The 26,717-nt window shown below is 42.6% G+C and overlaps 1 protein-coding gene across 2 annotated transcripts; it reads right to left on the bottom strand.

Moving 5' to 3' along the window:
- Nucleotides 1-735: 735 nt before the first annotated feature.
- Nucleotides 736-26,318, bottom strand: fyna (FYN proto-oncogene, Src family tyrosine kinase a). Of its 2 annotated transcripts, XM_086155370.1 has the most exons (12): nucleotides 26,154-26,318; nucleotides 15,920-16,176; nucleotides 12,298-12,394; nucleotides 11,555-11,653; nucleotides 11,212-11,315; nucleotides 10,761-10,910; nucleotides 10,473-10,637; nucleotides 9,317-9,496; nucleotides 8,619-8,695; nucleotides 5,895-6,048; nucleotides 4,849-4,980; nucleotides 736-2,415 (listed from the first exon to the last, which is right to left on the bottom strand). In XM_086155370.1, the coding sequence occupies exons 2-12, from the start codon at nucleotides 16,164-16,166 to the stop codon at nucleotides 2,207-2,209; spliced, it is 1,614 nt and encodes a 537-aa protein (XP_086011496.1). In that variant the 5' UTR covers nucleotides 16,167-16,176; nucleotides 26,154-26,318; the 3' UTR covers nucleotides 736-2,206. The 2 variants fall into 2 exon arrangements, with proteins under 2 accessions (XP_086011496.1, XP_086011486.1); XM_086155360.1 differs by having other exon boundaries at nucleotides 10,473-10,910.
- Between the last annotated feature and the right edge of the window lie 399 nt (nucleotides 26,319-26,717).

The following is a 26,717-nucleotide window of genomic DNA, read 5'->3' as shown; positions in this document are numbered from 1 at the left end:
CGTGCAAAAGTTTGTGGTGAATATAATGCAAAAACTTGAAACAGCAGACCAATCAAAAATGTAAACTTCTGAGCGAATCAGTCTCATGGAACCATTTAATGCTTCGTCATATATGAAAATTAACTTTCTTAGCCGTCGAAGCGGCGACAAATTGAGCATAGACACTAAGCGAGACCTACCTGTCATTTGGCAGATTCCTGTCACTCCTGTGGGTGTAGAGGCTTGCTGGTGTTACAGCTTGCAATATGCAAATCTGAAAAGCTTCACGCCCGCATCCAATCAGAGCCGGGCGGCCTTGTGTTGCTTAGCCAGATCGTCCGGAAAGGGACATTTTAGACAGAGTGTACTCGAATATGAGTGTCCTGCGGGCTTAGCCTCTTGTTTGTGAACCCTTTTGCTGGCAGCTTTCATTAAGCTGAGGGAAGGTAATGTTTAAGTCAGGGAAAAAAACTCTCCAGAACACGAGCACGTGCGCGCACACACACACACACACACACACACACACACACACACACACACGCATTGATTTGCATATAGCCTGGGTTCAGTCATGTTGTGTGTAAGCCTGAGGGGAAAAACAAAACGTCCGAAGAAAGACATCTTTCACTTCATCGCCACGCCCTTTGTGGTGGAATCCTCCTGTCAAGACAGTTCTTGCGGCAGTGATAAAAATGAAGCCTGAGGGGTTTCCCGTTACCCGCAGAGTGGCTGGAAGTAGATAGGTCACCGGAACGATGATGGCAAGACTGTTTATTTTAAAACCAGTTGTGTACAAGTAACAGACAGAGACAATAAATAATACAGAGACCAAAGACATTTCCTGTATATCTACTGGATTGGGGCTGACCAAGTGAGTTTTGCTCACTTTTCCGCCCCCTGGGGAGAAAAATGAAAAAAAAAAAAAAAACAACAAAAAAACAGAAATACACACAAAAACCGGTGTAATGTGATGGAATGCATGTCCTCAACCCGTGTGAGGAGTTGGAAAGTTGATCATGATACAATGCAGGCATCCCTGAAACATCTCATATGCAACCTTAAAGAACACGAGACTGTCTGAAATGTTGAGGAAAAACAGATCAAATAAATATGTTTGGTCTCAAAAATACATAAAATGGAAGGACAAACACAGGTAGGCATTTTTTGTTTTTGTTCATGTAAGTGGCGGGTTTTTGCTTGCTTGGCTCATAAAATATGAAAAAAATAAAACAGAATTCTTACACAGCCTTTTGGCATATAATAATACTTAAACAAACAAAAAAAAACAAACAAACAAAAATAAACCAGGCAGCTCGATAATGGCTGCCAATGGGTAGCAAGGAGCTGAATCTAAATCTAAGCTGATCTAAAAATCATTGGCTGAAGCTGAAATGCGATGGATGCGCTTACTGCCAGTGCAGACGCCGTACACGGTTGGGTGGAGGAGTTCATGATGCGTTAGGCAATTAGTAGGTGTGTAGAAAGCATGAAGGCATTCCCTTACGTTATAAGAATATTACTAAACATGAAAAGGCAAGAACAGGTGTTTTAAGTACATCTAAGTTCCTTGAGAAGAGGAGCAGTAGCGTTATACATTATTAACTTAGTAAAAAAAAGGTCAGTGGACTCCCAGAAAAAACTTCTGAGACGGTTCAGTCCGTAATATCTAATTATTACCGTTCTAGGATGATCGTGTCGTGGTTCGTTTACCGACTGGGAGCCTCACGCGATTTCAATGAGCCGAGATACCGCAATAACTTTGACCTTAGATTTAAAAAGAAAAACAAGGAAAAAAAAAGAAAAAAGGAAAATAAATCCACACGTCTCCAAAATATCAAAAGTAATGTAAAATGAAACAAAATAGATAAGTAAACAAGCAATTTATATTTACACTAAATACAAGTTACACAACTCATCTCCATGGCAGTCATTTCCATCTCTTGATTTGATAGTCAGCTTGCTGTTATGGCATTCCGCCACCCGTCTCTGTGTGTATGTGTGTGTGTGTGTGTGTGTGTGTGTGAGAGAGAGTAGAGAGCGAGAGTGAGAGAGAAAAGGAGAGAGAGTGAGAGAGAGAAAGAGAGAGAGTGAGAGAGAGAGGCTTTCAAGTCAAGATGTCAGTCAATGAGCTTAAAGATTGTTAGGACCACAAAGATGAGAGAATTGGTGATGACTGGCTCCTCCTGGTGGAAGGCCAAGGAACAACACGAGGTGGAGGCAGCGGCACTCAGAGATTATCCCCCGGCTGGTACTGAGGCTCAGTGGCAGTGAAGTAGTCCTCCAAAAAGGCCTGCAGATACTCGAAGGTGGGTCTCTCCTCCGGGTCCTTCTTCCAGCACTGCACCATCAGCTCGTGCAGGGACGTGGGGCAGTCCTGCGGGCACGGCATCCGGTAGCCCCGCTCCACCTGCTCCAGCACCTCGCGGTTGTTCATGCCTGGAGAGAGGAAGTGGCGAAATTAGCGCTGTGTGTCAGTGTAGTTAAATAAGACTATTTTAAATAGCTCTGCCTTTATCTCCCTCTCAGTGCCCCCCATCCTGAATGCAACCCTAATTGTCATTAGTATGTTAATAATTAGGGTTTCTGTTTCTCATCTCCATGAAGATATTGAGTATTTTTGAGCACAAGAATATTTTCATTTTGCCCTCTTCAGAATACAGTCACTGTGATAGACCAGGACATTGTTGTTTTCATGAAAGATTGTTTTAGAAAGCTTGTGCATTACACTTTTTTTTATATACCGTGAAGAGTGCAATGCATTCTGGCTGCGGTTCTTCAATGTGACCTAAACAAGACCTTCCAAAGTGACCTCAGCTGCACTGATTCTGATTGGCAGATCCAACTTGACCAAATGGAATACGTCAGAATTTCTGTCCGTGAAGTCTGATCGCAACTGCCCCCTCAGAGACACTTTACACCAATAGATTACCCCAAAGGAAAACTGACTCTACGGTTGTGTGTAAGCGAGGCTCGCAAAGATAACCAAAGCACAGTGCCAATGCAAGAAATGTGGGAACGGCAGTAGGAGCGCAATGTCACTGCTTCCCAAGCATTTCTTTTTCCAGGTTAATTTGAGGATTCCTTTAACAATGCACCTGCTGTAAAGCAGGTGTTTGTGCTTATCTCACCTGACAAAGTCACACACACACACACACACACACACACACATGCACATATATCTATCTATCTATCTATCTATCTATCTATCTATCTATCTATCTAAATATATATATGTGTGTGTGTGTGTATATATGTGTAAACATCCATCCATATATATATATATAAATATATATACACCCACACATATATATGTATGTATATATATACATATATATGAGTGTGTGGGTATACATATATATGTATATATGTATACATATACATATATATTTATATACACACACATATACATATATATATATATACTTACATACAAACATGTACATCTTCTTCTTCTCCTTTCGGCTTTCCCTTTAGGGGTCGCCAAAGCGAATCAACTTCCTCCATCTAACCCTATTCTCTGTATCCTCCTCTCTCAAACCAACTACCTTCATATCCTCTCTGACTAAGTCTATAAATCTTCTCTTTGGTCTTCCTTGAGACCTCCTGTCTGGCAGCTCCAATTCCAGCATCCGTTTTACAAATATATTCACAATCCCTCCTCTTACATGACTGAACTATCTCGGTCTGGCTTCTCTAACCGTCTCTCCAAAACATCTAACATGTGCTGTTCCTCTGACAGACTCGTTCCTGATCCTATCCATCCTGGCCACTCCCAAAGAGAATTTCAACATCTTCATCTCTGTGACCTCTAGCTCTGCCCCCTGTCTTTTGGTCATTGTAACAGTTTCTAGGCTGTACATTCTGGCCAATAGTCTTCTATCACATGGTATCCCTGACACTTTTCTCCACCCATTCCAACCTGCTTGAACGCGTCTCTTTACCTCTTTTCCACACTCTGTTGCTCAGGACTGTTGACCCCAAGTACCTGAAATCCTCCAACTTCTTGAAACATACATACATACACACATACATACATTCATCCATCCATTCATACATACATACATACATACATACGTGCGTATATATACACATGTTTTTTATTTCATTGTTTGTCTGAATTTTGTATATGTCTGTAAGGTGTTCATTTAGAGTCGAGTGAGGCACTCAACACTAACTTGTTCAGACTGTTACTTAACAGATTTCATACATGATGCTGCTGTATATAAAATATAATTAATAGCATTCTGCCAGCTACCACACTGTTTCTTGCCGTTCTTAGCAACCTGATAATGACAAATGTTAATGGTAGATGAGCGGTGGGGGTGGTGAGGGAATACAAGAAAGCGGTGTATTATTTACATTCACTAAAAGGCTAAAAGAGCGATGCCCCCCAGCACTGAAGGCTCAATGTGGAGAAAAATGTCGCCTGGCCTGCTCGGCACCCTGTATCTTCATATCTCTCAACTTTCCCTTCAGCACTTCTTCAATTGAGGAATTACTTCATTTCATTATGAAGACAGAATTAGATCTGGATACATTTTCTAATGAAATAAATTCCCATCCCACAACTGCTCAACTCATATATATGTATATATGTATTTAACATTTAGCATTTTTCTACATAGAGCACAAACGTGCTCTATATTATGCAACGTGCTGTTTTTGTTTGTTTGTTTTCAGCGCTGCAGCTAAAGTCTCAGTGGACCCAGACACTCACACACTGCATTAATCAAACCAATGCTCAACTGGACTCGAGAGGTTAGTGCGACACACACACACACACACACACACACACACACACACACACACGTATAAACATACACATACATACACACACGCAGGTGGGGGGGGGGGGGGGGGGGCTCTCACCAGGGTAGGGCACTCTGCCTTTGGTCACCAGCTCCGTCAGCAGGATGCCAAATGACCACACATCGGACTTGATGGTGAATTTCCCATAGAGCGCGGCTTCAGGTGCCGTCCACTTGATGGGGAACTTTGCGCCTTTCAGGTAAATGAGGAATTCAGACAAGAAAAAGAGGAATCAGTGGCGGGAAAGAAATGCAGTTATGCAGTTTGAGTACAAAACATAAAATACTACAAATACTTTGCATTATTACACTGTTTTCATGATAAATCATTCATGTAATGGTGTTGTATTGTTGCTGTTTTGGGTAATCACTATAATATACTTTGGATAATAAAACTGTATTTAACATTTGTGTCATAAACACAGCACATCACTTGCCTCGTGCGAGCAAGACATTTTTAAAATGATGGCAGTAAAGACAGCGAATATTTACATAGCAGCAGATCAAAATGCCATGTTGCATAGGATTTTCATTTAAAAAACAGCGGGATACAAGTCAAATGTGCTTCGTTACTTTCTCGCAATCTGAACTATATATCAAAAAAGGGCTGAAACATGACCCTGAGATCACAGGATGGCCGCAGATCAAAAATGTGTCAAAATTGAATCGACAAACAAAGGAGTGTGTGAACATGCTGACAGAATGATGGAGGGTCTGGACGTGGTGTGTTCAAAGTCGGGAGGGAAAGTCACGTGACTGACTCAAGGTACACCTGCTTGTTCCTACACCGTCCAGCGAGGCAACCAGCGATAGATGGATATTCGCCTGCTTAACCCGATACCTGCAGTCTTGAACCCTGCACTCTGCCCGCCATTAATGAGTGACAGCAACGTGTGCTGCACGCTGAAGCAACGCGTGCTGTCTGATTTCCAAGAAAAATTACCGCTCAATTATGTCGGCCTCTCCTCCGTGTGTAAAAAAAACCTGGGTACGTCGAAATGGAAAAAAAAGTCCTAGACCTGCACAATCTATAGATGTTTTTAGCAAATGGCTTTGGGAGTAGAGTGTGTCCCACAGCCACGTCCCCGCTCTAAAGAGTCACAGTACCTTGTCTCGCCGTGTATTCGTTGTCCTCGATGAGCCGGGCCAGACCGAAGTCAGCAATCTTACACACCAGGCTGTCTCCGACCAGGATGTTGGCGGAACGCAGGTCTCTGTGGATGTAGTTCATTCGTTCAATGTACGCCATGCCAGCAGCCACCTGGGAAATAAAGTTCATTTTTTTTTTTTTTTTTAGAGAGAGAGAGTGAGAGACGGAGAGAGACGGAGAGAGAGAGCGCATCATGTCAGCAAGCAGTTTCTAGGGGATTAAAGCTGTATGAGGCTCAAGGGGTTTTACTAGGTTTGCAGCCATTTTGTGAGCGTAAAACACAAAATGGGGACGTACTGTCTCTGATCATTTGTCCATTCCAATTCTATCACTCTGAATTGGGAACGCGTTTCATTCAGTCTCAATAATTAGAGTTATGCTAGAATAATTCAACAAAAAAAGTTCCAGCGAGGTGCGACATTACTGAGCTGAGGAGCAATTCTTCTTACGGTCCTTTGTGTTGACAAGATATTATCGTATGACGTGGTGGGATGACCGATGCTGCCTCCATACTGCTTGTGCTGATTTGTCAGTCTGCCGCCCCCAGGGCCACCATGCTTGCTACTTAGCAGAACATCGCCCTCCCCACACTGGAACCAGGTGCAATTCACCACATTTCCCCTGCAGGAGGCGCAACGTCCAGCGGACGAGACTCATTTCCACCCTCCCTCAGAGAGGATGGACAGCATCGCCTGTGTGAGTGATGCTTGAATGCCGGCACATTTGGCAGCCCGAGCTGCACTACCGCAATCGAGAGATGCCGGGACGCCAATCAGATGTGGAGGCATGCCTGCGAGCGGAGGTCAGGTCCCGGGTGACGTACGGTGAGACAGTGGATCAAGCATGGACGCTCTGATGGGTGAGCTCAACAGGCGGATTTCCATGTGGAGGGAGGAAGAGTGATGGATGGGGTGAGTGAGCTTTTGTGCAAATGCACTGAGAAACACAGCACTTGAATATGAAGGGCGCCTTGAGTGACAGCTGCCCCGGCAGTTGCTCTTCAGAGCTCGCGTCCCGATCGCAGTCGCACAAATACACTCGTACGGCTCTCTCCTTGGGAGAAGCTCGAGTCAGCTCGAAATAGGAGGGGGTGCAGTGACAACCTGAGTAATGGGTTTGTAGGCAGCGGCCTGCAGACGGCTGCATGCCATCAGAGCTCTCTGTGATCAGGGTTACGGCCCCAGCTGAAATAAATCATCAAAAACTATGGATGCAAACTAACCTCTGGGGCTGTCGGCATTTAGAAATGGCATTGGTGTTAGCATGCTGAACCGGAACGTCAGCAGATACGCGTAGCCTCTTCAGCTATGAAATGGGGAGGGAGGGAGACTTTTACAGTTTGTCTTTTACAGCTTGGACATGCTGCAAAAATGACTCTTCTCCAAGTCTTTCTGCAGACTTGTTGATAACCTTTTGCTCCAGGACCAAGGAGCCTGGTACTTGGTCATGTACTAAGCTAAGAGTGAAGCTCCACAAACATCACTGGCTTTTAGAAGAGAAGGTGTACTTGCAGCTACTGCAATAACATCTCGAACATCTCTATGATGCAAGATTGTCATAGGTTGTGATCCCAATAATATCTGGAGACATGGTGCCACAGGGCCCCCCTTCCACGGTCAAAGAGGAGCTGTGCAAAGCTTGACACATAGTGGATGAGATCCACGGTAGCTCTGATCTTTGTAATGAGCGCGGTGAGGGGGGAGGGCACTGTCACAGGCTCCACCAGATGGTCACCTTGGTCTGTGTGCGGCACAGAGATGGAGCTCACAGCAGCACAATTGGTGACAGCTTGTGCCTGGAAAATGTTGAGCTGAGAAACTGAAAAATTGCACGCTTTGACAGGAGAGCGGGGTGGGGTCAGCCACGTGGGAATTTCGTTATGAAGCCAAAGAAACTGCAAGAGGTGGCCCGACGGGTCGGGGCCACACAAGACCAGCTTCCTGATCCAGATCCATATAATAATGAGACGTCGGTGGAGTGGGGCTGACAGAGAGTGCATCGGACGATGATGAATTTTTCGATGACATTTCTAGACACCGAAAGCTAGGAATTTCTGTCGTGGACTGCAACATGATGGAGGGCTGATGTACAAAAGGTTAAAGAGAGAAAAAAGCATGGCATGTGCTAAGAAAAAAGCAAACAATAAAAATAAGTTGCAGTTGGTCGGTCATAGCGACAACAACGCTTACCAGCAAAACAATTAGACTCGGTCCTTGAAACAACACAAACTGAGACGGTGATGAAAATCATGACGTTCTTGTATAAACAGTATCCACCCACTTTAAACTGTGAATAAAGTCCTCAGTCAGTGGGAGGCTTATTACATAAATGTGTGATGATCCTTGTGAACCAACTCCAAGGTAACTGGTGTATTGCAAGGGCCTAAAGCCAGTCGCACCAGCAAGAGTGGCACGATTAAACATGAATTGATTTATCTATGTTCGACTCGTGCTCAGTAATGGTACCGAAAGAAATACCTGAAAATACATACAAACACCAAAAGAAAATGACAAACACAAACTTCCATTTCAACTGTCACCACAAATCTGTTACAGTGTCTACATTTAATAAAAACTGATCATGTGATCCACTTGGGCAAATCCACACTACTAGCTAGCAACAACAACATGTTCAAAGCATGGCTGTCATCATCATCACCATTATTATCCTTTAGATTGTACCTGAGCCGCCATGTCCACAAGATTTGGAAGTTTCAGGCCCCGTCCTTCTCCATCTTTGAGGAAGTCAAGCAAACTCCCTGAAAAACAAAAGTAGATTTTAAGAGAGAATTTAAGAAAATGATTAATAAATGTGTATAAACAGCTGGCTTCTGAATAACAAAGTGTTCCCTTTTTCCTGGCCGGAGCACATTTGAAGTCTCCTTAAGCCTTTTGGTTTGACTTTAAAAGAACAATTGCAGATGGAATGTAGGATGTTATTTACAGTATTTGAGCATCGTGGGGATCTAAGCATGTAAACAATGATATGGGGAAAGATCGAAAAACGTGTCTTCCATCTGCTGCTTCTAAACTGTTGCTGTCCTTTTTTTGACAAGAAAAATAAAACAAAGCAGTTGAAGCTAAGGTGATGTCACTTCTGGGATTTCTTGCACACTTGTTAGACTTGGCTGGGATTTATAGTCGTTAGTCACCGCCATGTTCACACAAGTTTTCAGTAAAACCCCGTTTTATTGGTGGGTTCATGGAAGCCACTCGGGTTTCGCCTCAGCACAGTTGTGGACAGGGGCCTGAAAGCCCCGCCATGACGGAGGATGCACGCTGCACTGTCCATGCAGAGGCATGAATTATGCAGATGCTGCGTGGGCGTGAGCAGAATACGTGTATGTAATATTCATAGCATCCTTCTGAAAGTGTCCTACCTTTGCTCATGTACTCTGTCACAATGTAGATGGGTTCTTCAGACACCACGGCGTAGAGCTGCACCAGTTTGTCGTGTCGGAGTTTCTTCATGATCTGGGCCTCCTCCAGGAAGGACTCAGGCGACATGGTGCCGGGCTTCAGAGTCTTCACCGCAACCTTGGTGGTGCCATTCCATGTACCTGAAGAGACAGGCGGTTCGTTCAAGGACAGTGAGGCCACAATGGGATCTACTATCAAAGAGAGTTACACATTGGGAAAAGAGGAATACAGCACAAAGAGTAAATTGTTTTAATATTCATAAGCTACTTTTAAATTCATATTTACAGTCATCTCTGAATATATTACAGAACAAAGAGCGGGAAACAAACAGAGGTTAAGAAAAAGAAAAACAAACAGTATGGGTCAAACTTTGGGTATATTATGAACGTAAAAATATCTTTGGATTAAGTTTTAAAATGTACTGACAACACAGACATACCTCCTCGCCCCAAAAAATACAGGCTGTGACCGATCTTTTAACAAACAAGGAATTCTACAAAAAAAGAAACCCTTGCTTTTGCAGAAGCAACAGTGACCACTGCTGCTGCAACTGGCAATTACATGACACCGGTGCATTATGTTTGTTATGTAAATATTTGGGTGCCTGGAATTCCACAACAGGAGAAGAACAATGTTTGAATGTTTGAGGTGAGATCATTATTTATTTACATTTTACATTTTGAATATCGTGTTTATAAAAACACAGTGTCCATCCGATTTTAATGGAATTTGCTGGGAACCCACCAAAACAATTGTGATTGTGTGGGCAATTCAACTATGCACCATCACCGTGAGCAGCAAATGCTCTCACTCTTGTGTCAGTTGCCATTACTACTGCAGAAGAGGAGGGTCCGCACTCATCAGTTGATCTGTCGAAGTACCTATGTTTATTTTATGTAAATAATTATTAAAAGTTAGGACGTGTTTTAAAAGGTCTGCTAAAATCTTGTAAAATTGAGAAAATTTGAACTCTCAACCACCTATCGAGAAGAAAATGTTAAGACGTATTTAGTCAGAGCTAAGTGATCCAACATGTAGCATTTTTGCAACTTTAGCTCACAGCTGTACATTCTTCACCACTGCCAAAAAAAGAAGACGCCAAAAAAAGATACGCACCCATCCAAACCTCTCCGAACTGGCCGTTGCCGAGACGTTTGATGAGCTGCAGCGACTCCCGCGGGATCTCCCACACGTCTTTGGTTTTGACGGATAGGTCGGTCAGACGAGGCATGCCCTTGTGGCATGGCACGATCAGTCTGCAGCACAGTCCTGCAGCCCTCGCTGATATAAAAGATATGCAGTTTGAATTAAAAAAAAAAAAAAAATCAGAATAAAGCAGTCCATTACGTTCATTTCGTACTTTGGGGGGGAGAGAAAACAGGACATAGGCCGAGGACTTCTTACCAGAGTAGTGCTGTACCAGCTGCTGCAGTGTTTCAAACTGGGCTCTGGTAGTGATATAGTAACCTCCGCTGTCCAGCTTGCGGATCTTATAATGCTTGACGTGGTCTCCCTTGATGTCATCCCAGTCCTGGATGGACAGAGAGTAAGCCCCTGGAGAGGAGACAGAGACAGCGGTCTGGACAAAAACTGACTAAATCATCAAATTTGAAATATAAATCTTGAACTACATTAACTGTGCTGTATATGAGTTAGTGATTAAACACTATAGTAGTTTATTTTGCATTTTACAGCTGACAAATTCAGTACGTATTGATCTGATAATCTTAAGAAGTTTGTGTGACGATTTCCTCGCAGTTTTGTTCGGGGAAAAAAAGTCTTTGCACTTCCCCACCCTCCACAAACATTTCAAGCTCCTTAAAAGTTTAAGAGCATGTTAAATGCACCACAGCACCTTTGGTTGTTTCACTCTCACGGATGAGGAAAGTGCCCCTGGCGTTGCCGTTGGAGAGCAGTTGCCGCTCCGCATCCTTTCGGCCCAATTTACCAAAATACCAACTGCAAAGGACGCAGAGATGAAGAACGTAAATACAAAGAGGTATTGGCGGTATAATTCTATTCAACATACTTTATGTCCTTCACGCCAAACTGTTCATGTTGCAGGTTAACGTTTTCGATGAACCCTCAAATATTTATGAAATGCTCTCTACTGACAATTTTGCCATGCCTGCGAGACTGTGATGTGTGAGTGCTCATATGTATAAAAAAAGGGAAAAAAAATAACAACTTTAACTCACTCCTCCGCTTGGATCGAGTCCACGGGAGCTACATAATTGCTGGGAATGTAACCAGTTCCACCTGTGGTAAGGGAGCGCGCCTCCCACCAGTCTCCCTCACTGGGGAGAGCAAAACAGAGCGACGTGAGACACGGCGAATTAAAATAGACAAATGTGGACCAACAAATCATGCTTAATGGCAAAATAAACATTTAGACATTTCAGAATCACTGGTGATATCCTTTCAAAGATGTATGCCAAGTGTTTAATTGAAAGTGCCTGGAGCTTTACTTCATATCTGTAAAATAAGAAGGTTAGGACGTTCACTACAAATGGCACGGAGTGTAGCTAGAGAGCAGACACCTAATTGATAGAGACCGGGCACCTTTAAAACCCCCACCCGTAACAGCGTGGATCTGGTAATTTTGCATCGTTCGTTGCTCTGAGTGCCATTAACATTGTAAAATGTTCAAGACGAACTGCTCTAAAAATCAACATCGATGCAACAAAGATGTCTAATAACCTTCTTTATCATATTCAAGAGCGAGAAAGTCCCAGAGACCGGTCAGATGTGTCGGACTCTATTCACATAAATATATAAATAAATACTGCAGCTCTGATGAACTCCTCTAAAACTGCACGTGTTCCTTTCTCTGCCTGTGGAACGACATTCATTCCAGAATCATCCCCCAAAACAGCCTGCGCCGAGGGGGTAAAAACCTCCCGACCCCCCCATTCCGTCATGCATGCGCTTCCAAACATACGTGCTGTTGAGGATCTGGAACCGCTCCCCTTTTCTGAAACTGAGGTCATCCTCAGTCCTGGCCTCGTAATCGTAGAGAGCCACGAACAAAGTCACACCTGTGAGAAAGCAAAGTTGCATGTGGGGCTCAGCGGGGGCAGCTTTAATCATCAAATAATAAAGTGTCCGCTGGAAAATGGCTGCTTGCTTCATTATTCAGGGTCATGATCACGGGTGAGGGTAGGATGAAGTATGAGGTCAATGGGTAGATCATAATATATCTCATCTGGCCTGGGAATGGAGGGCGTTGCTGGGGAGAAGGGTGTCTGGGTTCACTCGGCTGACACTGTGACTCCGTCCCAGATAACCAGTGGAGAAGTAATGGATCTAAGACGGGTCTTTCATGTATATGTCCAACATGTGAGTGCTTTGTCGCTTTTGTAAAACAATCCTTAATCTCGCTTTCTCCTTTATCTGAGAAAAGTTTGTTTATATTGTTTTTGATTATACAGATTACAATAAATCACCGGGATACTACAGATTTCATTACTATTCAATAAAAAATAAGCACAATAAAGTTAAAATGGAAGTTCCAGCATCCCCCGCGACCCTGAGCGCAGGATAAGCAGAAAAAGATGGATGGATGGTTGGATGTTATAGTTTGGAGATATATATATATTTTTTTTTTATCATTTCTTTTTTTTTCTTTAAAAATTTCTTGCATTAAAATGCAACACATGAAATATAGTCTTCATCCGATGTCCTTTAATGCTGAGCACTGAATCTCAGGATTATGTAAAATCACAAATTACACATTAATGGAATTCTATATAATCTTAAAATGAACAAGGTCAAAAAAAAAAAATCGCCTGATATTTTCCTGTCAATACATATCAGTGAACACGGTTGAACAGAAACAATAATGTGATTTATCTCTCAGCCTGAAGATAGATGCTGCTCCTAAGTTTTGGCCGCCAGATGTTGAATTGTCACATCGCCCCTAAAGATGTCCCTGCAAACCGCTCAATGCTGTCAGTAGAATACAAAAAAAAAAACAAAAAATCAAATGTATCTGATGTGATTTGGCACGACCTACCCTGGGTCTCTCTGCCCCCTCAAAAAGTCTGCGTGATTTCATTTTCTGATTTTAATGTGCTCATCTCTGGAGAGTTCGGCTGGCCACGTTTCTTACAGAACGCTCGAAATATGCTGTTCAAAGCCCTAAACCCTGAAGTAGACCGCGTGATGTCAACGGGTTGGATAAGGTTTCTGCTCTACTTCTGCACTTTTACTTGATGGGTTATTGCGATCTTGTTTACGCCTTCCTCGTGTAATGTCGTGTGACGCTGAGTCCACAGATGCTGCGTGTTTATCTGCGCTGGGATCTACCTTCCCTCAGAGTGGCTGACATCAAAAGCAGGAGATGCTGTTTATTTATGCCCACCGCACTGTACGTATCTTTAAAATATTAAGTGAGAGTCTACAAACCCCTCACTTTTTCACTATTCAAGACAACATTTATTCTCTCCGGATGTCAGATGTATGTCTCGGAGCGGCAGCATAATTTAGGTCACCCTGTTTTCCATTAACGTGGGGCAAGGGGACATTTATCTTCTGTAGCCAGGAGAATGGATCATAGCATCACAATATTAGTACGTACCGGCAGAGAACATCACGTTTCTTTGGGATACAGGGAGAGAATAATAAGGTGGAAAAAAAAATGACACTTCAAGCTTTGATGCGGCTCATTTGAAATCATTTATAATCCCACACAAATCCAGCAGGGAATGTAGGGCAGAGTTCCTCCCCTCAGGACTTTCAGTGGCATTAATGTGTGTTTGCTATGAAAGAACCACTGTATCATATTACCTGCAAAAATACAGCTGTCAACTGTGTAAGCAAAAATGGAGTGAATTATGAAATGAAGGTGGATTAATAAAGTATATAAACAGTCATGGAAATTATCATACATTTAAAATATTAAATGTAAAACCCAATATCATATTAGCCTAACATGATACACAGTTTACATTCTATATGGAACCACATTAATGTAATTTACCTTAAATGTGTCAAATAAATAAGAAAATCAAAATATATATTTTAACAGGATATCTGATTTAAAAAAATAATACGGACAATATTTCAAAATGGCCTCACCCACACAAAAAAAAACAAACAAAAAAACACTTCTGGTCTCTGATTTTTTTTTTGTAGTGTTTTGGACTCTGCTGCGTTTGAGTGATGCCTCTGCCCCTGCCTGCATATCCTGGTGTGGCTTACTGAGCACCTCTGTGTGCACGGTTTAGCGATCGAGGAGGCAGCCAAGTAAACTGGCTAAATGAAATTTTAAAAACTTGCATATAAAAATAGACAAAATCATCATCAACCAGCAAAAGAGAACTGCTGATAGAAATGTCTGTGCTGTATATAAATATTGTTCCTGGCATGTGAATAACACTGTAAATAATGAACATTAGTATTGCTCTTGATGCCTATGACAACTTTGCTATGTTAATATGCTAACAATAGCTCATCTATGTTAAATATTTAGCCGTTCTCCAGCTAAATGTAACATTTCATAATGTCAGTGTGGGTACTCCCGGAGCAACAGTTTCACTTGTAGTGTTATTTCGCCGAACGTAAACGTGCTTTCTGCGTTAGTGCAGTGATCAGTAACACACCTCGAACTGGCACTAAAACTAAATACATGTAAGTGGATGATATCTATTATTGATGACTGTTATAAAACGCCTCCTCAGCAGAAAACAGGGGGGCAGGCAGCAGCACTGGCCCAGCTGCAAACAAAGTGTGTGTGCATTTGTGTGAATACGTCAGCGTGCAAAATGCAACATATAAGAAGTGATGCACCGAAACCCAGGGAGTGTGAATTGGGTGCAAACAATCGAACACTCTCATGGAAACAGCACTTTCTGACCAATCCAGCACATTGGGGTCACAGTCAGAGTAAGCGATAGTCGAATTAAGAACTGTGGCAGTATTTACATGCATAATTGGAATCCATCGTAAAAATGGTATTTGCTGGCTGCAATTGCACTGCAATGGCATTTTGGAAACATTTTCTCCAAAAAGTTTTTTTGCTGGACAGCTCTAAGATGCACGCCATGGCGTGTAAGCTGGCTTGCAGAAGACATGACAACTGCTGACCTCACGTATTTGGAGGGAAATTAATGTCACGGCATTTTCGTCAAATTCTTGAGACACGTCAGACATATGACAAGGGATAGGGGAACGCGTAAAAGGGAATACGAATAGCGTATTCAGTAACCAGCTCATGTAAGCATCTTCATCTAAATATTGTTTGCTTGGGGTGAAAAATGAACAATCCACAGTCCACCTTAAAATCGCCATTGTCCCCGTTCAGGACTCACGGCCTGATTACTCCCGATAATCCACTGACACTGTTTGCGAGTGATTTCATGTGAAAATGTTTCCTTCCGCCTGAAAGACAGTCCCAACCCCCTGAATGAAACCGCTCACAATGAGGTCAGTGGATCATCACGCACACAAGATGGATAAAAAGCACATAAATTTCAAAATTTAAAAAATAAAAAACAAAAAATTACATTTTCTGAAAGTTGGAAAGGTGCACAGATTTATCCACACTATTTCTGAAAGGTCACCTGTTCCTCCGCGGGAGCGAAGCGTGCCGGACTGCGAGGATGTGTGAACTCCTCCAAACACCGTCACCCCCTGTGTGGCGGCGCTGTGGAAGTTGTTGTAGTTGGGGATGGTGGTGACCCCAAAGCTGGGGTAGTGTTGCGGTGTGGGGTCCGAGCCATAGCGGTATCCCGAGTTGTGCGAGAGGTTGGTCTCCCGGTCATCGGTGAGTTTTGCTGCTTCTTTATCCTTACATTGGACACAGCCCATCCTCTACTTTCTGCGGGCGGAGGGGAAGAGACGGAGACGGAGACGGAATTAATAGGTGGGTAAAATAATAGCTCCAAAGCTGCCTCCAGTGGGGAAATTATGATTCAATGTTCCATTATTCCACTGCTTCCTCTGAGGGTTATGGGAAGCCTTCAGAAAATCTTTCAATTAGGGCTGAAATTAAACAAGATACTTTAAACTCCATAACTAATTACACAGAAGAACACGGTATGACCGAAACGAAGCGCGTGGCTCCTCGATGGCCGTAGTAAATATCCGCACATTGATACGGACGGGAAGAATTCTTTTCCTAGACAAAAACGCGCAAACCCACACATGAGAGGAATCTATGTTTAAGTTTAACCATCGCATTTTCGGGTTGGCAAATGATTTATTTTTGTTTTCTTTACAAGCAACCACGCAACCATCGACAGAACTAAGGCAGTAAGAAAGAAAGGGAGAGAGAGAGAGAGACCCTAAATGGCAAACCGCTCCCTGTCTCTCCACTTGGTCTCATGAGGGAAACTGACGGAGCATTTGGCCTCACTGAAGCACAGCTAAACCAGATTCTGTAATGAGTGAGGCAATCTACTTTGCCAATTAGAAAAAAAAAGTGCCTCAGAGCCACCATCTTTAAAAATCCAGTTAAACAAGCGCACGTCTGAGCTCCCTGCAGCCTCCTTCCAACCAACGCAGCCGTGAAAGAGACCTCTGACAGCAGCGTTGTCTTTCATCAGCATTAATGGCCACCCCCTTTGAATAATGCTTTTTTTTCCACTGAGCCATAAAAAAAAGAGGGGGGGGGGGGGGCAAATACATCAGCAGCATCTGCATACTTTTCTTCCTCTTTTTTTTTAAACTTTGGAAGATACTCTGAGTCATTCCATCTTATTCTTGGCACTCTTCAACGCTGCTGAGGGATTAACGCAGCGGCTTTCCGTCGCGAAACGTGGCAAAAACAAGGACGTTAGCACACATGGTGGGCCAATGTTTTTTTTTGAAAAATCGTTTCTGAGGACACCCCCAACCCCTTACCCCCACCTCGCCCCAACCCTCCCCGCTCCTAAATGAGCTAAAATCAAAGGCATGTCCTGAATGACACTGGAGCCTGATGGTTATAAGGAAAGCTACGCAGTATGTGACTAAATTCCATTCAGGCCTGTTGAGCATTTACAAGCGAAAACCAGCCAAGAAGCCGACGCGGTCTCACATGGGAGCAACAGGCTACAAAGCTCAGTGGAGGATCTACTGGGAGGCCCTGCAACGTGGTGAGAAATCACGTGAAAGCGCAGACGTTTCAAGACTCGCGGAGCGAGGGTGTTACGGTACAAACAAATACATTTTTGGATCTGTACATACCTCGGTTTTGAGGTCACGGTTCCGTGTATTTTCGGTAAAGCAGAAATCACAAACACAAACCATCAATGACTACTTTTTTTTTTTTTGGCGTGTATTTTTACAGTTCAGTTTTACAACTCCATTAACTACCCCATGTTAGAAACTAAAAAAAATAAAAGCTATTATTCTAAAGAAGTGTACACATCAAGAGTGACGATCATATCTGGCATGCGAACTGACACTACCTTAAATAACGTCCATCGGCGACGAAAATAGAAATCACACAAATTCATCACATTATGCCCTCCTCTAACAACTTTCTCAGTACTTTCAGAGGTCCTGCTGTCCTCAGTTTAAACAGCATGTCACATGTAAATAGTAGCGTGATGACTAAACACACTGTGTTTATGGGGGCTTTATGAGAATCTAGTCTAAATCAAGTCTAGGTGCCGCTGAGTATAGAAGGGCCAGACAATTGTGAAAACAAAACGTACCGAGCTATGGTCATGTGCTTACTATACACATGCAATTCGGTGCAATAATCCAGAGTAGCCCCTAGCCAGGTCCAGTAGCCGTACCTCTATATTGGTTAATACACTTCCGGTCTTAAATACATAAATACTCACTACAAAATGTACTGCATACATTAAGACTATATATAATACTAATTAACTGTGTTAATTGTGCTAAATGACATTTGAGCAGTATTATAAATGTTGCTATTAAACCAGGCTTAAATATATTGCTGTAAGCCAATGGCAGCACGGTGGCGCGGTGGTTAGTGCTTTTGCCTTACAACAAGAAGGACCCTGAAGGAGTTTGCATGTTCTCCTCGTGTCTGAGTGGATTTCCTCCGGCTTCTCCGGTTTCCTCTCATAGTCCAAAGACATGCAGGAGGTTCATTGGAGACCCAAAGTGTGCCCAGAAGTTTCAATGAGACTGTGATTGGTTGCATGTCTCTATATGTGGCCCTGTGATTGACTAGATTGTCTGGATTGAACCCTGCCTCTCGCTCAGTGACAGCTCAGATAGGCTCCAGCACCCCCACAACACAGGATAAGCGGTATAGATAAAGAGAGAATGAATATAAGCCAATATCAGCTATTTCAACCAGACATTGGACTCCAAACATACATACATACAACATTATTCAATGCCAGTTGATACTGAGCTGTGCCTAGTTAAAACAACAAAGTATCAGCGTCAGCTATTGTTCGTATTCAAGATTCGGCCGTGGGCATCAGATGTCTTGACACTGAACTTCAGCCAGCTGACACCCAAAACCAGCACAGAACGACATCGGTGTTCAGACCTCTATTCTCCTCACATGGCATAACAAGAGATGGGAGGCGCTGCAGGGGAGAAAGAGATCACTGTGATTCATCACTAGCTATAAAACTCCATAAAACATCCAGAAGAAGAAACACGCCCAGGGGTTGTTTTACAACATAATCCAGGACCAAAGCAGAGGCCACAAGTTGAAATCCAAGAAGGTGGGGGGAGGATGACTGCGGCTTTTCAGTTGGTTCCCGACATATCAAGTAATCTCTCTTGACATTTATATTTACCTATCCCATTCCTTATACTTACAGCGATCTCTATCAATATGTTTGTATCAAAGGTAAAATCCATCCTCAAACATTGGCAGTTGTATTTGAGACTCTGCAGCACAAATGAAAAAAGGATGACACCCGTAAAAGGTGTGATTTGAAATCAAGAAATCAGATATTTATATATCAAACTCAACCAACTGGGATGTGGTGTTGCTGATAGGTTTACCCTTATCTGAGACTCCATAAGGTATGGAGAGCACGACAATAACACTTTTATTTTTCCACTGTGGTTATGTATAACAATTCGTGTTTAATGGAAAGTAACCTAATGTTGAATCACTGCTCTGATCTTTCTAGTATCATTCATTTTATGAAAAAAAAAAAAATTACTCAATCGTACAGATTTACCAGTTTCTCTTATCAAAAAATGTATTATACAATATCATGGTTATTCAATATTTGAATTGATACGTAAACAACCCTGCCTATTTTTTTTTTTTTCTTCACAGCCCCAAGACGACCGACGATAAATAATTGTAATTTGTTGCCCCTTTTCAGTTTGGGGAGTTCTGTCAAGTGAAACGACAGCTGTTCAATCCTTACAAATCACATTTGAAGTAATTTCTGAGGCAAAAAAAAAAAAAAATTGCCCAGGGGGGTTACTGCGGCTAGTGACCTTTTATTTTGTGACATTTACTGGACTAACAGAATTTTGTTAAAAAAAATAGATGGGGAGAGAGAGTGCGGACATCAATCCATCACTGCTGAAAGTTGTTGGCAGCTGTAGCTCTACAATAAGCAGTAACGTGAGCAGTGAGAATATTCCACAACTACTGACATATGGTTAAAACCTGTTGATCAACGGGTAATAAAAACATATTATGGACATCTTGCATTTCTTTCTCCAGAACCGCGGAGGCTGAAAATAGCACTGCATGCACCCCGGAGGATATCAGAGTAAATGAAGGAAGATCTCACATCGTAGCTCTGCCTGTGGGGATTATGAAAATCTTTGTGCTCTTGATGTAAAAAGGCCAGGGACTACCGCAGCTCTAGGAGATCTGTAACCATCCTGCTCCACAGAATCTGGGCCATCCACTATTGTTTGCATGCCTAAGTCCCCGTGACATTGTTTTTCTTTTTGCCTCACTGCTTTAACATTTACATATGAATAATGTCTGCGTGCACGTTTATGGCTTAAGCTATTAAATGTGTCATAGACAAACAGGTATCTTTGTCTTTTGAGGAGAAAAGATCTATCAAGTTAAGCCCCTCTATTCATGATGACAGAAGAAGATGTAATACTTTCTTACTGCTGAAATAATAAGCACTAACAATGCATTTATCACAACTGGCTCTCAGTTTCACAAGACAACAGTATGGGTCATAGTATATCCATGTAACCTAATGACTCTAGGTGTGTGTTCCCCCGGTATGACAGAGACACACACTGGCACATGCTGACCCGATCCTCGCCTGACCTGCGGCGCATCTCTCACACCCCCAAGAAAGGCAGACGGTTGCTACAGTAGTCGCAGGGCTTGTCCCCTCCTGTGGCAAGGCCTGGGTATCGCACGATCACGTCAGCCTGCAAGATCACCCATCACGCAATTTTCATGCCCAAACGGTCTGCCTGGGAGCGGGCTGTGCTAGCGTGTCATAGACAGTCCGGTGGGGGCAGGGTTGTCGCAGCGCCGTTTTGTGCCGTAACAGTTAATAGCACATGGCAGATAACGGGAAGGCGTGAGTGGGAGGGCTTCCACACACAAAAAAAAAACACACAGGAGAAGGGGCTATCTGATGGAAACTCCTCATCCTGATAAAGTCAAGATGATGTCTGAGATCCTGGACTGATGTCTGGCCAAATAAGTTCAATGGTGTTTGTCCATACTGGATTCCTTCACTGCAGGAAGTAATGAAAATATATATAAATGAAAGACACGAAGGAGCGGTATTATCATGACAGAGTAACAGCAGCTGCACATTTAGGCCAGTGAGCGTCAAAATCCCTGTTGACTTTTTATAATTTATTTTCTATCGTCAACTAAAAGTACTGCTAATTCCAGATGTTTGCCCGCCCCCACCCATTCTTAGTTTATCCTTTGGAGTTTTCTGTCATATTTCACCAACTTTAATTGATATATTCTAAATTTACAATAGTTTCCAACAGCATATATTGGCTGAAAAAATACTAAACAGTATATAAGAAAAAAAAAATGGTTAAATAAAATTAATAATCAGTTAAAAAAAGAGACAATTAGCAAAAATGGTCAATTCTTGATTGGAGGGAATCTGCAGAATGCTCATGATCTATTTAGACTTTTTTTCATTTCCAGACATCATTCACAAGACCCCCTTCCACGTCTGTGCTCTGTGAAGCCGCGGATGGTTTTGAACCTTCACTTTGAAAACACTTGAAGTAGAGCAGATGTTTTTTTTCTACAGTTTGAATGGAGGGGGGTCTATTATATCTTATCTCAACACTTAGCATTCGGAATGTGACAATATACACCTGTGGCGCATCAGCATCAGCGGATCCCCGTCTTTTTGACAGCCATCTGCCAACAAGGTGATGCTCGGAGCGAGGCTGACAAACATCTGCTGATGTGAAAGCCTGAAAAAAAGGTTTCAGTTTGAACTTAAAGATGGCAAAGCCACTTCTCTAGAGAATAGACATGTTGATGGCAATCAATGCAGACGCAATGACGACATTCACAAAAACAAACAAACAAAAAAAAAAAAACAATAAGGAGAAAAAAGCAGATAAATAAAATTGCATCAGTTCTTGCTCTTGGAGTGGTTACATCACAGCGTTGTATCCATTACAGCATTTTCACATGTCGCACTCAGCTGGGAACGAATTTACTTGAACGACTGCCCTAATTTGAATTGTACAAGAGCATCATATAGCTGCACCACTAGCATGCACACAAACAAAACAACAACAACGTGACACACTACTGGTTAGCCATAATGAAATACACAACCATTTACAGGGAAGCAGCAAGATCAATACAGTAAATTAAAAGGACAGACATGTCAGGGTCGTGCAGACTAACTGATGGATTAAACCGTGGAAGTCATTCAAGCCCGATGAGCAAACGTGCCAGTTCGGATCAGAGCAAACAAACAGAAAACAGAAATGACCACAGGATGCTTGTGTGGGAAACGAATGTCAGCAATGACGACATACCGAATAAAGAGATGGTCATTATGCAATATGGAATAAAATGTGGGCATTTCTTTTGTCTAAGCTCTTTTTAATGGCATTCTTTGTTTCTATTCCTTTTTTGAACAGCTTCCAACAATATCTCCTGTTTTAGAATTTACTACCCAATCTTGCTGCCGTTGCCACAGAAACTATGCGGCTAATGAATATTTTCACTATCAGTTCATCTGTTGATTACTGTTTTCTTTTTTTCTTTCTTTTGGAGAGGGGGCTGGGTATTAATCTATAATCTTCTTGTAAGATTTGCCAGAGGTTAAGATCATCATATTCATTGTTTCACACAAGCACATTATTACACAGGATCAAAGAATAGAGAAGCGGTGGAACAAATCATCAATCTCTTATGTCAAATAAATTATTACTTTTTTTTTTCTGAAAAAAAAAACAAAAAAGGAGGAAATTGTTGCTGTACTTTTGACATTATTGCCATTACTTTTGCTATTATTTAGATATGAAGTGATGACATAATAACACTTTCATTTGGTTATTTGTTATAATGGTGGCGGTACTTTGTCACCTTTCAAGTAAGTTAAACACTCTAAAATGCAGAGGAAAAAAATAACCTATGATTAAGGATAAAGTTTATATGAAATGATTAATTCATATATTGTCTTTTTAAAAATTCCAGCTGAGAACGTGTCATTTCTTTTGGGCAGTGGGTAGCAACATGCAGGGCGTAACCTTACTTTTAAATTTGTCATTTAATCATATAATAAACTTTTGTTTTAATTTGTTGTTTTGGGGGGGCTTTCATTTTTTGTTTTTTTTTAACACTGTTTTTATCATGCGACTCCTACTTGTTGATTCCCAGCATCTGGCTGGTTTATGGATTCAACTATTTGTCTTACAAAGATTTTTATAGCCATTTTGTAAATTATTATTTTGTGTCTGCAATGCTGCACAAGGGGCTGAGTATAAAAATGAGTCGGGGCCGCAGTAGGGACAACCACAGCGAATCAGTCACATAAGATTGTGCTGGACCTTTCAGAGTGAAACACTGAAAAGTTCCAAAAGATATCGGGGATCGATCTAATGGAGCTGTAATAGGATCAACGGGTTCTCTCTTTCTTGGCTTCATTTAAAAGACAAGCAGCGGAGCTCTGAATTAACTGTAGTTTCTCTGTTTACTTTTTGGACCAGCGAAAAGGGGGCATTACAATAGTCCAGTCTACTTGAAATAAAAAAGAATGAGCTTCACACCAGCACACTCATAAATCTGTGGAGAACACAATTATTTTGCAATTTTGACGACAAGAGAGCCCTTTGCTGTTTCAGTTGGGGGTCTCCTTTCCCGCAACAGAGGTCAAACTTCCTACACACGTTCAGCTAAAGTCCCCATTCAACTGGAAAATGGGAATTCTTTGAATAAATTAACAACATCAACAACAACAAATGGGAAAAAAAATCAATTGGTTGTCATTTAAATGGATTGAAACTCTCTGGTGTGTTTTACTGAACGTAGGACAGACAGCCTCTCTCTTATGGGTGCCATTCACTGAATACTTACAATATTTGCTTGTGTCAGACAAGTGAGTTCATTCAGTGTATCAACAGCAAGACAATGGCCACATTTCAGTCAGCGACAAGATTATCTGTACAATGCGACAGTGTTGTGCTTTCAAAGCATTCTTCACATGCTGAATGAAAAGGGCCAGTTAGAAAACCCACAGCTGAGCTCCATGCAGCGTGTGTGGGTTCGGCCTGACTGTTTCAGTGAAGCCATGTTCAGCTGAGTGCGTTGAGTCATGTTGTTAAATCACTGACACTCGTTGTAAACAAGAGTTCGGTCAGTCGCATTTCTGACTAATAGATTCTGCAAACGGGAGGGACGGGTCGGCGGAGGAGAACTTTATTTTTCCAGATACGGGAGCAGATTCTCGCGGCTCCTGCTTGTTAGTTTGTGCCAGGGAGAGCGGGAGAGGAAAGGGGTTAAAATGGCTCTTTCCGAGTCTTCTGCCAGTAGAGGGCAATGGTCAATGTAAGAACCCATCGGAAATAATGATGTGGTTCGTCTTAGTCGATGTAGGTCAGAAGATTTCTGGGACAACTCGATCAAGCTTGAGTTGATGGAAAGTGCAAACCAAATCACTGACTATGTGCGAGGACATCCGTACATTGACGGTCACAGACAATTAAGTGACAGAACCATCAAGTACCTCACATTTGCAAGAAATGACCTAAAAATCTATACAAACTTGTTAAAAGATGTGGATTAAGCCATCTAAAAATCTGCGATTGCTGGGGAGAAAGTGAGAGAATCTTGTCATTTAAGTTATCGAACGTAAAAACTACTTTGAAAACCAGCAAAACAAAAAAAGTGGACAAACTGCTTCTCAATTTGTCCAAGACTCTCAATGTTTGTTACTTTTATTTTGTTGCCGATCTGATTTGACTTTCCACACCTCCACTGAGATGGCGATAAGGTATCGAAATATGACTCCTGAATATTATTATTTGCGTGGCCGCGTATTGTCTTCTATGTGCAGTTACAGCCCGGCTTAGATAAAAATCACTGTGGACCACTGGCAAATACAGAAAATGAGGGGGGAGAAGTCATACAATTTTTGGAAAAAATTCTTTTTTATGATGTTTTCGATCAGAATGGAGGATATAAAGGATATAAATGACCGATAATCCAAGTAAAACGGTTGTTTGTTTGCTCGGGCGATTTCATCATCTCATACTTCTCCCGTCAATCAAAAATATGGCCTCATATAACGCTTTCATCACCTTGCGGTCTCGAAGTGCTTTACACTAGATTACATTCACCCATTCACACACGCACGCACACACTGACGGCGACAGAGCGACCATGGAAGGTGCTAAGCAGGCCATCTGGAACCACCAGGGGTTCGGTGTCTTGCCCGGGGGCACTTCGGCACGTGGACGGGGGAGGAGACAGGATTTAACTGCCAACCTTCTGGTTGGAGGTTCTACCGACTGAGCGACAACCGCCCACAAAAACATGCGCTTAAAAACTACACAGGTCACCAGTCATTTAGGGACAGGATGATGCTGAGAGGAATCAGGTTCCTTATATCTTAATATCAGTGTTGGAGCAATTCACAGCCATTATCTCATGTGCTAAAAATGTCTGATAAGCAAGAGCAGAAGAATCTGGGGCAAATTGTAGAGTTTGTCAGCTACAATGTGCAATAATGTGCCTTTCGGTTATCACTCATTTGTGTCACTCACTCAGATTTTGCAAATTTTCCTCAAGCCAAGGACAGATTGTGCGAACGGGCGCGCGCGCGCACACACACACACACACACACACACACACAACTTCATAGTTGTCAGTGATCAAACTACTAGATGGATGCAACTTGTTAAATTCCCACATTATCATCTCTGGAGTTTGTCTGTGAGATCTGAGTCTCCACGCCTGTCAGATTACCCGAGCGGGGCAGCTTTCACTGGATCTGTTGCGATTAGCTGAGACAATTATTGCTGGCTTAAATCAACAGGAGGCTGATGTGTGCAGGCCTCTCGGTGTGAGCGTGGCCTCAGCGGTCAACCCTGCTCTCTGCAGCGCATCCATCCCTGCTGCTGCAACACGGGAGCTCCCATCCTAGGACCACACCGCTGCAAAACATCAGCCACAGTCACGCGTCCGACGGCCCTGCGCCCTCCCTTCAAACCATTCGGAGGGCAAAGTTACCCCACACCGAATGGATCCACCGACATCTGCGGGGCATGTTGAATGAATTCTGCCTTGAACGCAGCGAACCACAATGTGTTGTTATTCTCTCTCTCTCTCTCTCTCTCTCTCTCTCTCGATGAATTCATCTTGCTGTCTAAAGCGCATAACAGGGGACGAGGCGGGTGCACCGATTGAAATTCAACACATGAAAAAAGCGGGCTTACCACAGAAGAATCAGGCTAATCCATCGGAGTTTCCAGGGGAACTTTCGCGGGGAAAAGTCGCCGGTATTTTCCTACTCTGTGTTAGTGCTGTGTATGTTTTTTTTCGCCTTGATAAAGGCAAATAGCGGTGGGATGCCCGTCCCTGCCGACTCCCGAGCTCCTGTCGCCGCCGTGCGTACAGATTATGACGAAGGCGAGGATGCGGTCAAATGACCGATGATTAGAGACTTAACTTCCGGTTTCCTTCTTCAAAGTAAAGCTATTGTTTCACAAACTGTCTGATAAAGTGAAGCATGGAAATATCAAGAACGGTGTTTTGCCTTCGGTAGGAGCGAATATTGAATCTTTGTCTTCATCCGAGGGGAGATGAGCGAAAAATGCATATATAATTGAAAATTAACGTCACACAAATGTCGGTATCATACGCTTGGTTGTACTTTTATTTTGTTAGCTTCGGACGGTTTGCTTTTCCGGTTTGTCCCTCGTTGACTTGCTGCAGCGATGAATGCGGATCCACAGCGAGCAGGGGCTTTGATTGACACAGATTTCCACCAATGAGAGCTT

Source organism: Fistularia commersonii, chromosome 1 (genome assembly GCF_037954325.1).
Source record: "Fistularia commersonii isolate RoL2024-O1a breed Wild chromosome 1, RoL_Fcom_v1.0, whole genome shotgun sequence".
Taxonomy (NCBI): Eukaryota; Metazoa; Chordata; class Actinopteri; order Syngnathiformes; family Fistulariidae; genus Fistularia; species Fistularia commersonii.
The sequence above is the reverse complement of the archived record's forward strand: the minus strand, read 5'-3'. Positions and strand labels throughout refer to the sequence as shown.

Bases quoted from the DNA above. Each gene is read 5' to 3' on its own strand.
- fyna (XM_086155360.1), bottom strand. From the start codon at position 16,166: ATGGGCTGTGTCCAATGTAAGGATAAAGAAGCAGCAAAACTCACCGAT. The intron at 11,316-11,554 runs GTGAGTTAAAGT...CGTCCTTTGCAG, and splicing joins GACTCGATCCAAGCGGAGGA to TTGGTATTTTGGTAAATTGG. The intron at 9,497-10,472 runs GTGCGTATCTTT...CTGTCTCTTCAG, and splicing joins GTTCGGAGAGGTTTGGATGG to GTACATGGAATGGCACCACC.